Raw genomic sequence first — 17,067 nt, 5'->3', positions numbered from 1 at the left:
TTTCACCTAAAAAGAGTATTTTTTAAGAGGTTACCTGTCAGTGTTTTCTGCCACGTTCCACCTCCCCTCTTCATCGCCCACTTGTCCCATCAGGACAGTGGTGCTCCATCAATGTCTCACAAAACGCTGCATGTTCCTAAATGCGAGTCAGCTTTTCTTAGCCTTATGATTTAAGCAATGCTTCTCAGTAAATACAGCTTTCAGACAACTCTGTCAGCTGCTCTTCCAGACTCTTTCTCTCGTGTTCTGCAGTATTACTTGTGATTAGATATCCTCAATGGTTGATTGGGAAGATGTAAGATACTTGCAATTTGTCCAGCGTAAAGAGAACAACTTGTGCAGTCTTGAGTGAAATCGAGGATTCAATTGAACATGTATAATGAGCCCCATGTATGCGGAGTAACTGGTAGAGTAGTCTTTACATTGGTAATCAGTGGGATTAGATTCCTCCTCTTAAGGCTTGTAGCAGGGATAGGATAGGATCTGGAAGTAAGGATCTTATATTTGCAGCTGCAGAAGAAGGTTTCAATGCTAGTTCCCTCTGGTAGTGGCACTCTCAGTTTCTGCTGGCTTATCTTTGGATGGTTGCCACAGTGTTTGGTAGCCAAGCAGTCAGAAATACGTTGTTGTCGGGATGCTTACAAACACAAGCAGCTGTAGATGTATTTAAACAAATCCGGGATGAAGCCCAAGTTAAAAAACTGCCTATACTTTGGCGGCGTCTCGCTTGTAAACATGCTATAAGAGCATATAATGTGGCTAAAGGATTCCTTTTTTAATCAAATGAATGTCCAGGAGATTATGTATATAACCGGTTCCATGTTTAAAATGTAGTAATCAAAGCAGTATAATCTCAAAACTGAACTTTTCAACACAATTTGGCCCAGTTTTGGACAGCCAGGTATGTTACCTTCATATAAGAGAATCAGCAGCACCAGCAATATTTTTCTAATAATACTCAATAAAATAAAATCTCTTAGCCAATTTTCATTAAAAAAAAAAGTGAAGTCTTTTGAATTTCCTTTAAAAACACCTGGTTATGTAAGTTATGTAAGGATATACAATTTATAACTGGTAAGACCTCATTGCATGGACATTTTTGGCCATATTTTTTAATCCAGCAAGTACTGCCAGCTGGAGTTAAAACCACTTTCAGGCAAAAAAAACTACTTTTTCACGGTCTATGTCGTCGAGCACAATGTCGTTTAACAGTTTTGAGCCAAAAATACTTTCTGCATTCCAATTGGTGATCTTTATCTCACGGAGGGGTGCGAAAAGTCCTGTTAAATAAGTTAAATTGTCATCAGGTTAAACACAAACATGGCATGATTAGGTTGAAAGATCATGGTTTTGGTTAAAATTACTACTTTGTTAAAGGTCGTCATGATTACAAGAACAAGTGCTCGGCTCACAGTAGGGAAAGATTATGGTTTTGGTCAGAATTTAAATATGTATGTGTTCCAGCACACCCAGCTGATCCCCCCCTCCTCACCTATTATTGATTATTCCTGATTCATCTGCTCCTCATGGATGCTTAAGGCCGACGGTTGGCATTCAAGCGTTTTCAGAAATGTCCACCTTGATTGATGAACATGACATTTCTCTCCTCCTGTTTCTCCTGCCTTTTTTCTTAGCTGTTCTACCCACTAACCCCTCTTAAACCCAGTCACTCTCTAAACTTGCTTTCTTCTCCCCCACCAGTGCTCTCTTGGCGCTCTCCATTAAAACTCCTCTCTCCTACAGTCATCTCCTTCGTGCACTTTTTCTGTGCAGCTAGCCACGTGCCGCGAATAGCAACAGCTAAGTATCGTTAACATCACACACAGACACACCGTCTCGCTAACCCTGTCTCTCTGGTGCCAGGTAGCATTAGCGCTAACAAGATGCTCATTGCCCCTGCGATTGATAATTGGGTGCTTGCAACCACTAGTACCAGGGCCGTGTAATTCATGTGCATCCCAGCGTCTGCAGGGATTATATTTACTTGATGACGTTAAAAAGGGGACTTATTGACCCCATGTTTAATATTTTATTCCTTGGCTGTTAGTGCAATGAGTCACAAGCTAAAAGGAGAAATGTATAGCTCTGATTTAACTCCCATTTTCCCACGGGTTTATGAAAACCCTCCATCTCTGAAATGGTATTATTCTTATCTAGTTAGCTCTATTGCATCTTTAATGCACTTAGTCAAATGGGATTCGTAACGAATATCGGATGGCCTTTCAGGGAGATCAGCATATATTTTGCATGCACATTGCGCAGTCTATGCTGGTTAAATGAAATTAGAGCAGATATGTTGCCTCTGAACCAACCCCGGCGGGATGGAATAAAGGAGTGGTTTATCAGAGGGTGATGTATGTGTATACGTTTAGAAAGAAAAGAGAGGAAGAGAAAGCGAGGCCTGTAATATCACAACACACAAAGTTGCTGCAGTGAGTGATTGATCATGCGGACTCTGGCCGTCTAATGTAACCCCCTGACCGACGATGACTGGCCTGTGACAGCCATGATAAATGAACATCCAGCAGCCAATGTCTCACTAATGGCTTTCCATGTACTCTGCTTGACTACACACACACATATTATACTCGTTCCTGTGCACACTTAATTCATACGTTCTAATATGGATGCTCAGAGGACATGCATGACGCGCACACTTTGAGCAGCAAGAATATAATTAAATCAAACTAATGTTCTAAGCTAATGTTTGACAGGGCTTTGGTAATATGTTAAATGTTGGTTAATTACTGGTTTCTGTCCATTCTGCCTTTATCTGAACTCCAATTCTGACCCGAAACCTGCCTTAGTTGATATTGTACTTCAGTGGTGTGAATTCCCTTACACATTTCCATATCATCAAATTACCAAAAGCACTTTACATGCAGTGAATGTGGGGTCCCGGGCCCTCAGGTCTTTTCCCTGCTTTGCCCAGTTGGAAATTAAGCTTTGTTCTGTGGAACGTTTTTCATTAAGAATGGATTGATACTATGTTTACTTCTTGTTTCCTATTACTTTCATTATTAGCTTTGATGGGCTGTGAGTAAATATTTACCAAACCAAAGACTACTCTCAATGCGATGCATCAATTATTTAAAAGTTTTCATTTTCTCCTACTTGTTAAAACGTCTGATTTATCCATAGTATGTAAAAATGTATCAAATGTATGTAACTAAAAAAAGGCATTGGTTGTTTGTTATGTTTTCGGGTAGACCTTCTGTCCCATTTTCGTAAACGCGTTATCTAAGGAATACCTTAAGGGAATATCTTCTAATTTGTTATAAACGTCCACTTGGACTTGAACTGATTAAATGATGGCTGGCAAAGGTCACTGTGACTTCACAAAATCATTTGGACAGACATGGATTAAACCACATCTAGACAGGTTGGCGCCCATACAGGCATACCAATGCAAGGCTGTAATTTAATTAGTTTCCAGCCCTCCTTAGCATTAAATATGACGCCATTACATAACGTATTAGAATGCATATGAAATCCATAAAGCATGTCAGTGTGTGCATGTTTATCAATCTTTATAATTGCACATTAGAAAACACCTATTTACGCAGTGTCAAGAGGATCCCTCAGGGCTATTTTCATTTGTTGCAAATGTCTTCAGAAATAAATAGGGTCTTAGACCACGGAAGCTGAAGAAGAACACCATGATGGATTGATCCGCTCCATCTGTCCTCAGAGTGAATCAATCACCTTAGCTTTGGTGCTGTTTTCAATAGGAATTTTCCACACTTGGCTGCTTCGCCCACAGCCAGAAACAGCTACCCTGAGGTTGTATAACTAGAGTGCATTAGATATCTGAATACTCTCTTTCTCTCAGTTGTCACAGTCAGTATTTGTAATCGAAATGAGATGGGGCTGCTACGTAAGCAAAACATAAAAATCCATTATAATATAATAGAGTCAAAGTAAAGTTCTAGAAATATGCTTGATGTTCTTGCTCTGTACCATTAGCAGAAGCAGGGGGTCTTTATGTGCATACAGTAGAGTACTAGGACACGGCTCACACTCAGCAGATGGTCCTCTACATTTATGTAGACTACATGTGTCCTGCTTCAGGCTAGCACTGCCCTCTCGCTGACAATATGAGGTGAACTGCCAGAAGGCAAAGTACAGCAGATGAGATTTCAGAGGGAGGGGGAGTGTGGTAAATTCAATCTGAAAAGTCAAAGCCATGGCACGGCAACCTTTTCAGGACTACAAGCTAGGTATGGGATACTGTAACAGAATCAGGAGAAGTTAATGAGAAGAAATGACTTGCTAGTAATGTAATATGACTTAACGGATGAGTTGGAAGGTGCAGAAAGCTTTACGCTGTTTCTCTCTGCCTCTGAGACTAAATATAGTATGGGATTTATGGCCCAACGCATATGGCACCCATAACCTAGTCAAGCCAAGTCATTGATCCCTGCCCCACATGGCTTTTGGAATCCGTGCTAACTTTATCAGATAATCCATGAAGCTGTGGAGATTAGGCTAAAGGTCAGCGGTGATGAGAGCGTTGCACATAAAGTTAATAATGTACGGGTAACTACATACTATGTGTACTACATGGTTTGTAGAGTGGATATTGAAAGCTATTTTGGGGGTCAAATTAGTAGAGTTGCTGTGATTTAAGTACATTTATTTTAATTTCACGACATGAAAGCTGCATCAAAGATCTAATTATAATTTGAGGCATTAGTACAGCAAAAAGACACAATCATATATCTATGGTATTTGGCATTCTGATTGTTTTGTAACAAGCAGGATAATGGTGTCACATTAGGCATTGGGGAATTAAGGTTGCCATTTTCAGTTTTTTTCTGACATGTTATAGACTAAACAAGTAACTGAATAAAACATGTAAGCCCTTAAGAGACTGTAGAATGCTTTTGGGGGGTTTTCCCTTCCCTGTAGTGTGTTTATTATATGTATGTGTGCATGTAAATGCTCTTCAAAGGCCACTGTAGTTCGTTGTTTTCTTCTGTAACATCGCACCATGTCACAGTAGCAGCACAGAATACAATTATGAACCTGAAAATTAGCATAATAGCGCCCCTTTAAACAGTGTTGCACTACAAAGCAGAAAAAGTGAAGAGTTTTTTGCCCTAAGGTATGGTTACCGTTTGCATATTTGGTGAGCTTCAATAACTTGTGATACAACTGCGCACTTTGATGTGCCAGGTTGCTGTGTGGTTGCATCAGATCAACGCAGCCATCTACTGTAAACGGTGTTATTCACAGGGATGAATGACATATTTTTCATCACTTCTCTAATTCAACCAGGTCAACTTTTTTTTCCTAGTCATCTTCGACATGAGCCCCCGAGCAGTTACAAGTCTATCTAGTTACAGTTTCTTGTTATTAAACTTCCAAAAAACAATTTGCCCTTCAACTCTTTAACTGTATTTCATTAAGGATAATGTTTGTTCTCCCTTTGTGCAGAGCTGTCTATGATAGGTTGAGCTGCATTTGCATAATGTTTGTTCATATGAAAATAGAACAGGCCATGCAAAGTCTCATTAGACCACCGGCATGGGATAATCATCACTCAGCACTTCTCATTTAGTTTAAAAAAAAAGAAGAAAGGAATAGTTTCAATGAGATTGCACAAACATAGACATATTTTACACAGTATGAGTGCAACATGTACCCAGGAGCAGCTGCTAAACGCTAGCTATTATCTTTGTGTACCAGTTATTTTTCTCCCCTCTGGTGGTTGATTCTTAAATGACTTGACTTTCATCATACAGTGCAGTGACTGATGCTTTGTAGCTGACGCTCTTCATCTATTAGAGAAGATGCTTTTCATCATGTGCCACACAGCTGACTATTATCATTCTCCATCACAGCAGCAATTACAGAAGATCTGCTCATTTGAGACTTTAATGTTTTACTTTTTATCACAGATGCTGTCAAGATACTGTTGCTAATCAGAACATTAAAGCTTTGGGGTTAAACCTGAGTACTTCTCTACCTTCAAATAACTTCTGTCACAGTCAAGCAACTAATGAAATGTCAGCTTTTTATTGTACTCACAACTTTCTTGAGGCTAAGTAAAAAACTCTTCATAATTCGACATATTTGACAACACAAATCTGTTCTCTGCAAAGGAAGGAGAAACCATCCGGGTGAGTTCATTTGAAATAGTGTAGCTTAGCATCAGTGTGAAGCTCTGTTAAAAGAAATTCAGCAAAACACAACATGCTGTTTGCACTTTATTAGTTTGCATCTTTTGCACACACAGATTAAAGACGTGTTAGATATTTTATGTGGAGAGAGATAAAAGGTGTTGGGAACGACACCAGTGGGAAAAACTGGTGGTTACACAGATGAGACTTCCCGTTACAGTTAGACTAAAGATTGTCTTTGTTCCTTTCCAGGTGTTTTACTTTTTTCATTTTACATTCCCCAATAATAGTGGGAGAAAATATGTATTTTAGCTCTAACATTAAACCTTTAGAAGTATGTTGTGAACACCTACTGTAATTAATGGTAAAACGCTATAATATAATCAACATGATATGACTAAACAAATGTTATAGTGTGATTTAAAGCATTTCCAAAGAACCACACAGGTTTAATATATGTTTTTAGACATGTCTAGAAACCACTTTAGCCTATATATGAATGCATTTAAGGTTGTAAAATAGTGTTATACAATGAGTTAAAAATGTCTCCTGAGCCAAGCATCTCTTTTTAAACGGACACTATATCAATTCTCTTGTTTATTTTTCAGGTGGCCTCAGAGGAGCCTCCATCATCGACTCACTGGACACACTATATATTATGGGACTGATGGAAGAATATAACGATGCCAAGGAGTGGGTGCAGACCAGCCTGGACCTCAACTCGGTGAGAAACCCCTCTCCTTCATGTAGTTGGATACATTTTTTATTTATATCATTCACCGCTGTTTAAAGTCTGTGTTAGCTCAAGGGTAACCTCTCCATTACCATAATGAAGTTTTCAGTAGTGGCCATGCTTGATGGATCGATTTTAAGCAGTGCTTTTGTGCCTCAGCTCCAACTTTGTGTCTGGTGTGTTAGACAGTTTTCCAAAGCTCATTCTTGCAGGAATCAAAAGCTTCCTGTGTGGTCACTGGCCATGCCGTGTTACCTCTGATGGGATTCTCTGCCTCTCTGAAGGGTCTCCGCGGGGCAGAAAATGTGATAAATAAAAGAAAGGGAGCCAGGGAGGAGCTAAAGGGAAGTCTTTTTTGGATGGAAGACATGGAGTGAGAGAAGAGGCAAATAAGGACATGGCTCTTTCTTTGAGTTGTTCTGTAATCATGGTGTCAGGAACAACTGAGGGTTACCAGGTCTGATATCATGTTGGGATTGAGAGGGAGCTGCAGAGAGTGCCAACCAGGACAAGTTTTTATGGGGTTTGTTGCTAACAGTCAAGTGGCAGTTTGTCTGTGGCTTTGTAACTGACATAGATCACTGCTGGGTCACGTTTCAACCAGGTGTAATAAAGTGTGCTTTGCATAATGCTGTGTTATTACACAATGCTTTCAAACTGTAGACGCTAGGCAATAATAACACCAATTCACTGCCTGTTATGACAAGGTGCTTTCCCTTAGAACATATTTGTTTGCTGACTAAATATTCCTTAATTATAATTTGATAACGCCTATTTAATTTGGGTTTATTGTTGGGAACATCTTGGCATGTGGGGCATAGTGTGCCTGAGGCCCCTGGTACATTTGAACAGCACGCCATTGTTTGCAGAAAGATATAATCAAGCCAACAGTTTTGCATGCATATTTATTCCACTGGGATGCAGCCCCAGTATATAACCAGGGCTAAAACACACTAAGAATCTGTTTGTTATGAGCTTTTATCTCGTGGAGCTCAGCAACGTCTTGATTACCGCCACTTTTGACGCCATAAATAATCCACCGTCAGACTCTAACATCAAAGGAAACTCTCATAAACCCTCAGCTTCTAAGTTTCTCGCTCATGGCACCCACATAAACACACACACACACACACACACACACACACACACACACACACACACACACACACACACACTCACACACAGACACACACACACACACACACACACACACACACAGACATCACAGCAGCTTTATTTGCAAATTAATAGAGACAAAGACAAGACGCAAAGATACACAAATTAATCATAACATTATCGTCACAAGAGACAATATATCCAAGCCCCTTCAACGTACATTTGATGTGGGATTCAGGTCCATAGCTTATTTTAGGAAGGACTGGTGCACAAAAGAGTGATTCAATCCAACATCCATTAAATCATGGAGCTCTGTTTCTCCCATTCAATGGTAGCATTTTGTACTCGCTGTTCAGGACATGGTTTGGGTCAGAGACAGTGTTCTGGATATGTTTCCACGGTAGGTTTATTCATAGAGTGTCTCGAGGAGCAGATATCTTTCTCCTGCAGATGACTATTAACTTTGAGAGGAGCTGCTGGCTGTGGCAGTGTGTGAGGGAAGAGGGCCAGTAATGGCAGCGGCTGACAAAGAGCCGAACTGTCACCCATCATCAAAACAACAAACACTGATTTACACTTCACACTGCACTTCATCACGGGTGTAATCTGCCATAATCCTTCAACCTCAATCTTGTGCCTTGAGCGGTGGTCTCTTGGGGTCACGTCCTTCACATTGCTACTAAACAGTGACAATCTTGGCAACATGTTATATTTTATTGGAAAATCCTTTACATGTCCTAGTGGAGGGGCTGTTTTCTGTCTTGAAAGATGTGATTAGATGTCAGGTTCTTTCAAATCTAATGATGACATCTTTTGGCAGCGGCCAAGTATGAGCTTCTCTCCTGCTCCCTGAAAATAAATCAGGCAGTTTTACAGTAATTCCACTATATGTATCCATATCTTTGAATTTGTTACGGCAGCTTTTTGCCAGCATGGTCAATGATCCATGATTGAACTGTGTACAATGGAGACAGAGAGATGTGATCCTTTATTACACACTTACACATACTCACTTACCCGTCTACTCTACACAGAGAAGGGGTGTTTTTAGATATCAGATAACTGCGACACCTCAGAGACTCTGCAGTAGACTTGACAAACATGTATGTCAGAGGATATCATCACTTTCCAAAATCTGCCTCAGAATAAAAACTCCCTGGCTCCTTTCACAGATTGTGTGATGCACTTGGTAAAGGTTCATCAAGCTTGCCAAGAGCCTAAGGACATATTCTGATGTCCTGGTTTTATCAAATTAGCCCTTACGGAAATGCATACAGTATAACAGCAACTACTAGAGAAATGTAGCATCTGAAGTCATAATATTTGTGTTATTTAAACCCACTCTGAAGCCATTCCTGCTCCTTTTAATGAGAATAGATTGATATTTAAAAAGATTGATATTTGAACTAATGGTTTAGTAAGCCAGAAGCGAGCAACATATTTTAAAACTGTGTCCCAAGTGAACAAATTCCATTTTTTGAGATGTGTCTTATAATTTGGAACCCAACAACAAACTCCTGATGAGATCCTGAGTAGCTGCTGAACACTTAGTATAGCCTTCTCTGGCAGCAGAGCCAATTACCAAGACAAAAGAAGCACAGATTGTCTCAGACACTGCCGGTTTTTCTAAAGCTGTTGTTGCACAAAGCTTAAAGAAGAAGGGGACATTGTCGCGGTTTGTTTGCATAATAGCATTTTGACTTGGCTCTATTTTCAGGATCTTTCATCCACAGCTTGGTCAGTACTTGACTTCTAAAGGTAAATTAGGATCCAGCTTGTCCTCTGGCTGGTCATCAGACCTAATCTCATTTGAGATTGTAAGTAATAAAGAGTAATTAATGAAGACTTTGATATTGAATTGTATTCCCCGCGCGTTGGCTCCCAAATTTTGATAATCCTTAGACCCCTTCTTTCTCTCGCTGTTATTTCTATTCCCTCCATTTCAGCTATTGTCTGCTTCAAGACTTTTCTCTGGCCGCAGGACTGTAAAAGATTGGGGTTCAATAAAGCACAAAATGGGTACAGATCACACTAATATGTGTACTCACTTTTAGGATTTTCATGTTCTTGCTTTGATTATCTTGTAGTTAATAAACACACATACGCAGAGGAGGAGTTGATATTTTGCACAGATCTGACCTTAATGATCTCAGCATTCATGGATGTTTTATTGGATTTGAAGAAGGAAACATTGTTAAAAGCAATAACAGGCAGAACAAAAACTAATATTAGCTGCATTGTTAGGATGGCTCCATTACTCAGGGTTCCACAGAGGCATTCATCCAACTACAAAATGTATGGTGGAGGGAAAAACAGGAAATAATAACAGAGGCAAACATTATTTCACTTCACAACAAACTCCTTTTTTAGCCTTTCTTTCACTCACAGAAACCTTTTGTTCTTTTAAAAAATGTTCTAAGAGTCTGTTTTGTTGGAAATATCGAGCGCAGATTGCCGCCTTGGATGTGATTACAACGTCATTTGTAAAGGTGTTTGCACTGAATTGATTAGTCTGTAATCAATTAGTCCAAATGAGAACTGTCGGCTTTTAAATGCGCTTTTAATCTTAATTATAAAGTGTAGGTGAGACGAAACAAGACATTTGGGTCGGACAGCTGACTGATAGACATTTGTTTTCATTTTATTTTGGATACATTTTTTAGACTCTTGATCATTCAGTCTGTAAATGCAAATTCATCTTTAATGATGATAATTGTTGCTTTCTGCTATAACTGCTTTTATGGATGTTATTTTTCTATTGGCTTTTGTACTTGAACCCTCACTAAATAAGGCTATTATCATCAAAACATGTTTAATTCATGAGTACAATATTTTGAACATAGAATGTTTTTTTCGCCTCTAAGCTACAGGTGCACCATGGGACTCGAAAGCTTTGTTCTCGTTACATTATCAGAATAGAATATCTCGGCATGTAACATATTCTAGTCTGACATGTGATATTACCCTGCAGGCTGACGTCTGCTGCCAACTGAGCATTAGAGTACATTAACAGTATTTCATGCGACTTTGCTCTATCCTCTGTGGTAATGTGTTTGCAGTGCCACTGAAGAGTGCACATCTTCCTCTGCAAGATCTCATCTATCGTGATTTAACAATTCCTGCTCGATCAAATGGCCCCCCTGTGTGTTTCTTGATGATTCCCATGAAGCCTCTTCAAAGTAACTAGCAACATGCACTGGCAATAACTCCTGATTCACCACAGTGAAAATCTCCTGAGCCAAACCAGGATGGTAAAGTGACTGGATAATTAGCACAATCAGGCCTATAATTCCACATCTCAGGCGAGACTTAAGTAGGTGTGAAGTCTCGTGGGCGTCATTTCGGAAAGAATTAAGAAAAAAGCTTTGTTTTTGCTTTCTGTCATGGTCTTGCTATCTCCCATCCCTGAGCAATTTACATGTGTGGCAGCAGTTTTTAGCCACACTAGCATCTTGGGGGTTTGTTGGTCAACCACTTTGATGCCGACTAAGATATCTCAACAACTATTTGACAGATTTCTATTAAACCCGTTATAGATGTTCATGATCATGAGCCTTCGTGAAGAGGATAATGACTTGTGGGTGACCCCCTGTCTTCCTCCAACACAAAGTTAAAATTTGGTTGAAATGTCTCCACCATTTTATAGGATTTCATGAAGTTCTTTACTGATGTACACTAACCGCTCTTTGGTGATTCAATGTCTAAATATACTTTCCATCATCTGCTCAAAATTAGCTTAATGTTAGCATGCATTGCAGTCATTATCACCATGTTAGCATTTAGCTAAGTACCAGCTCACAGAGCCACTAGCATGGATGTAGACTTTGTTTTGAGTTTCGCCTGCACTCATTCGGTGTGGTGTCACTTGCTGTGAGCTTGACAGTGTTGAAGTATTAAGAAAAGCACAGTCAGGGCTCTGCAGAATCAGGATGAAGCAGAATATTAAAGTATTTTCTTGAAACTGTGCGGAAGTTGAACATTTTCAGAAGCACACCCCTGCAACATCCCAGAGCAGAAAAAAAAGTCTTTCAATTCTCCCCGTACAACACCTCTGACAGCTGTAGATGTCAGTGAAGTACAAAAAAACGCCTGGAATAGCTTGAGGTTTTTATTTCATTACCATCAAATAAACTTTGTAGTCAGACAAAGCGTTTAGATTGCTTATAGCACAAGTGTATTTACATCGGTCCACAAAAAAGAAAATGCAATGATTACAATATAAGGACAGGAAAAAAACAACAATTAAATAGCTACATATCATTTTCATCTGTGCATCCAGATGTAATTGAATCTTTTGCCAGAGTGAGTGCTGTTTTATTCCTCATTGTCGTTTCTTTTAATATGCTCAGCCCTCAAAAGGAGGCTGGGCCCAGAGGCTAAAGAGTCTGTCTGGCACTTCAAATAGACACGTTTGCTTACAGGCTTCCACACAACACACACTTCTTTCACAGAGGAAGGAAAAGTTTTGTGTGAGAGTACACTTGGAAAAGTGAGAGGAAGTTTGTCAAATTGTCTGTGAATTTGCCGGCAGCATCTCACCAACTATCCCGAACAATGCAGTGTGTGTACTGAACCACAACACACATGCATAACAGCTAGAGAAGGGGAGAAATGCAGTGGTTACTATTTCTTGCAAGTAAAAAACATTGCGTGCACCCTCAGGCAAATACAAAGTGCATGTGTAAGTTATCCCCAAAAAATTGAAAAACCAAACCTATTCTGAATTATTTACTTGTTTCCATAAAACTCTGAACATTTTACGGCATATAGTCATTTTGTTCTAATCAATATTGTGCATCTGAAAGCCTTTTTAAAAATCAGTTGTTACGGAGTTGTTTTCTAAATGTAGGCTCCAATTAAAGATAAATTGACATTTGATGGTAACAAGAAAACCTGGAGCAAGGTTGTTGATTACCTCTGCAGAGCTGTTTTTCGACCTTCAATAACTTTGTGTCTGCGCTAAACAAGACCCAACTTGCTCCTAGTCATGCAGGCGTCTGAGGAGAAATTGTGTCATTTTACGGAGCTGGGAGATGCTTCAGTGAAGATGCCGTGCCCCGGAGCTGAGGTCAAGCCGAGCTGACATTCTGTCTCGGGATGTGGAGGGCAAAGCACAGTTTCCGTGGGTGGTTCATCATTACCGATATTCACCAGCATGTTTTTGTGCAATTCCTGCACTTTCTCCCTGTGGACTCATTACGCACAGACACTGTCAGCATGTGAGTCTTGCTACTAGCACAAGAACAACATTTGCAGATTAAAATGCCTCAAATTATACTTATTGACCTTGAGAGTTAAACATATATGGAAAGCTATTAAGGTGGAGAATAAAAACTGTTAGAAAATATGTTCTAATAATAATAATACATAGGATTTATATATCGCTTTTCCTAATGCTCAAAGACGCTTTACATAAAATCAAAACAGAATCAAGAGAAAATATAGAAAAACAACACAAGTCCAAAGTGGTGTGTGTGGGGGGGTAATCACCCCCCCGGTGATTACAGATTGAAAGCTACTGTAGAGTGATTAAGTGAGTTTTGAGGGATTTTTTTGAAGGATTCCAGAGTGTTGGCCTTTCAGATGTGACTGGGAAGGGAGTTCCAGAGGGTGGGGGAGGCTGCAGCGAAGGCCCTGTCACCCCAGGTCCGGAGCTTTGTCCTGATGGGCTGCAGTAGAGTAGCGTCAGCAGACCTGAGGCAACGGGTAGGGGTGTGTTTTTGGATGAAGTCACTGAGGTAGGGCAAGGTTGTTGATGGCTTTGTAGGTGAGAAGTAATATTTTGAAGTCAATCCGGTGTTTGATGGGGAGGTCGTGGAGGATAGGGGTAATGTGATCAGAGCAATAGGTCTGAGAATTAGTAAGCTGACATTTTAATAACTTTCAGCTCATTAGTTTGGTTCAATGGCACGTAGCCTTTACACATTAACACATTTTATTAAATGTTTAAAGATGTAGCAGGCATAAAGCTGCGACAAAAGTAGATATATATACTGTGGATAGAAATAGAACAGAGCCTTTAGCAGCTAAATAAACATAAATTTCTCTCAAAATTTGTAGAGAGAAGGATAAGCATAAGCAATCATTTGGAAAATCTCATTTTGGGGCTCTTAAGAAAAGGCATTTCAGCCTATTTTCTAAACTTTTTTGGAGTTAAAAACTGATTTATACCACCATAGGAACTTTTTAGATTCACCACAAAGACTTCATTGGAATTGAAAGTTATGTGATTAGATTTTAGCTCCTGAATAAATCTGCATATTTATTGATAGCCTTGAAGCAAATTTAAGTCTTTAATGCTTGTTTCATTCTAACACCAATTAAGTTATATGAAGAGGGGTATATTGAGACAGCAATGTTTATAACTGATGCATTAATTAGCTCAGTTAATTACCTTGTATATATTATAGAGCAATGACTATATATCAACATGAACACAGTGGATCATAAGGCAGCTAAAGTGCCCCTTTTTTAAAATTATTGTCAGCTGTTTTGAAGCAAGCAAAATTAAGGATATGGCTCAGTCAGCAAGGCGAAATTCAGTGGGAGGCTTATGATGAGAAACAGAGACAGACAGCTACTCAGAGTCAGGATGAGGGAGGATGGACTGTGACGGGGTGAATAGTAATGGCAGAGTGAGAGCGCCGCACGGTCCCACGAGAGACAAGCATTATCATACAAGACTCAGTGGGGAGCTGCTGCATCCCCCAGGTGAGAGCAAAGACCTCCACAGAAAGCTGCTCTCATGATTTTGTGTGTGTGTGTGTGTGTGTGTGTGTGTGTGTGTGCGTGTGCGTGTGCGTGTGCGCAGAAAGAGAGCATCAAAAGAGGAAGACTTGCTGAAAATAGACAGATGCAGACACTCTGGCATGCAGGAGATGTTCGCAGAGAAGATGGAGGAGTGATTGGCTGGGTTGTAATTCAGCTATAATTTATCACCCTTGCATATTTGATTAATTATTCACCAGGCTGTTAATTTAAATTTAATGCATTTAGAGAAGATGTTTACATTCTCTCGCCGGTGTCTATGTGATGTTTAAGCAACGGATTAATTACCGCATTTTAAAAGATAAGATGTTATCTAAGAAATAAAATGTGAATCATTACCTGATGAGATCTGAACTATTAGCCGTTTAATCTTAATGCACCAGTGCCCCGACCATTTAATCCGGGTTTATTGGTCTGCAGTGGGAAACGGCATTCACTGAAGCATCTACCCCCAGCTTGCAAAGATGCATCATGGGAATGAAACAAGAGTGGAGCAGCAGTCAAGTGAAAGAATTTGATGTATTGCAAATGCTAACCATTACCCTCTAATGTCTGTGAGTTAAAATGCTATTTGAAAATTCAGAAACAGTCACTTTGCATTATAAATTACTGGCATGAATGAAGGCTTCAGAGAGAGAGACACGACTCACTGATGTTGTGATTGTTGATAAGAATCAAGAGTTCATTGAAGGCAGCACCAGCTCCTTATGAATTAGTTTAATTCTTAGTTGTATTTGTCATTAGGGCGAGCTCAAAGAACAGTAATACAATAAAATGGTCTCTTGGCACATGCTGTAAATTGTATATGTATGTGTGTACTGTTTATTGAAAACCAACTGAAATCATTCTTATTGGATACACTTCTTTTACCAGCAGTTTTATAACTTTTAAAGCAATCTTGAAAATGCAAATATGTGTTGTGTCAACCACACTCGTGAAGTTAAGAGCTCCCTCTTTCAGTCGAGGAGCCTCTTTAGCATGCTCCAGAGGTTAGCGGTCATTAATACTAATGTTAGAGACTGCTCTCAAAGCTTGGACGCTGATCAAGACCATAATTACTGTACTGTGAACAAAAAGCCTCAGCTTTGTGTGCTGAAAGTGTCCGGGTAGAGACGATCTGCCTTTTTTTTTTCGCAGAGGCAACAGCTTCGAGTGTGCAATGCAAGACTGACAGAGATTAGAGTGGCAGGATCTAATTGGTCCCTTTCATGATTTGTCCATGTTAATTAGCAATGTTAAGTAAAATCACAGCCTTAAATGTGAATCACCAGCTTTAGTAGGAGAGGCAATCATCTGCTTAATTTTATCCTTTGCTCATTGAGTAATTTTACACATCAGTCTAATTTGCCTTTTGAAAAAGTAGGAGCCCGTAGAAACCTGGATGGTGGCGATGCAGAGTCGTCTGCCCGGCGACAAAGAAGCGTCTTTATTAGTAGTGAATCATGACATTAGCTTCTGAGCAGGACACACCACTGGGCAACAGTCGACTCAGCTCCTTGGCACACAGCAGCATTTGCGGCCATGCCAATCAGGCGCTTGTCCCAGGAAAATCTGGGCTGAGTCTGACTGCAATCTTTACCATGGTTGTTGAATACTCATCTACAGGGAAACACTGCGAGTGATGCTGGTGATGCAGAACACCTACAATGTACCGAACGACTCATAACACTCTTTAATTATTATGTTTTCTGCTGTGGCTCCACCTGCACAACAATTACATTATGTAGAACAATTCTTATGCAAATCTGTCTTGTAGTATCATGCATATTTAAAAAAAAGGTTAAGCATTGTTAAAGCAGCATCCAGTTGACTGTGTAGATTGAGAATTGTTTTGTTTAAGTGATCTCCTTTTTGAAAATGTCACACCTGTTTTGGATCATTTGAAATCATGTGATTGGATTTTATTTCTAGTACTTGACTTTTTAAAGCACTGCAATAGGTGGGATTACTATGGGATCATTGTGCCATACACTTTCAATGTACTAAAGGAAGGACCAAAGTAAACAGAATGTATGTTTTGTAAAAGGCAATCTTATCATATCAAGTCAGTAAATGCTGATCGTAGATATACAGATTGCCTCTACAGATACACCTTTGAATAATGCTCCAACAGCAGTTGGATTTATTTGTTGATTATTTTATGAAAAGAAGCTACTTATTTCAAAACATCCTGTAGTTTTTCCAATGTATTACACATGATAATTGCAGGGAACAAGACCTCACTTGCAGATCTCAGTCGAGTTGTTTTGCATCAGAGATTGATTTCACATCACTCCAAAGGATCTTTTCTATCTTGGCAGACACACGTATGAAGTGAGGAAGATG

The 17,067-nt window shown here is 39.6% G+C and overlaps 1 protein-coding gene across 2 annotated transcripts in view; it reads left to right on the top strand.

Annotated features, from left to right (window-relative positions):
• The window catches only part of LOC134861636 (mannosyl-oligosaccharide 1,2-alpha-mannosidase IA), a 169,284-nt gene that overhangs the window by 86,954 nt on the left and 65,263 nt on the right, over positions 1–17,067 (top strand). For both annotated transcript variants that reach the window (XM_063878974.1, XM_063878973.1), the window contains exon 3: positions 6,734–6,849. In XM_063878974.1, coding sequence (XP_063735044.1) covers positions 6,734–6,849 — 116 coding nt within the window. The remainder of the gene's footprint in view (positions 1–6,733; positions 6,850–17,067) is intronic.

This window comes from Eleginops maclovinus, chromosome 3, assembly GCF_036324505.1.
Source record: "Eleginops maclovinus isolate JMC-PN-2008 ecotype Puerto Natales chromosome 3, JC_Emac_rtc_rv5, whole genome shotgun sequence".
Classification (NCBI taxonomy): Eukaryota; Metazoa; Chordata; class Actinopteri; order Perciformes; family Eleginopidae; genus Eleginops; species Eleginops maclovinus.
The sequence above is the reverse complement of the archived record's forward strand: the minus strand, read 5'-3'. Positions and strand labels throughout refer to the sequence as shown.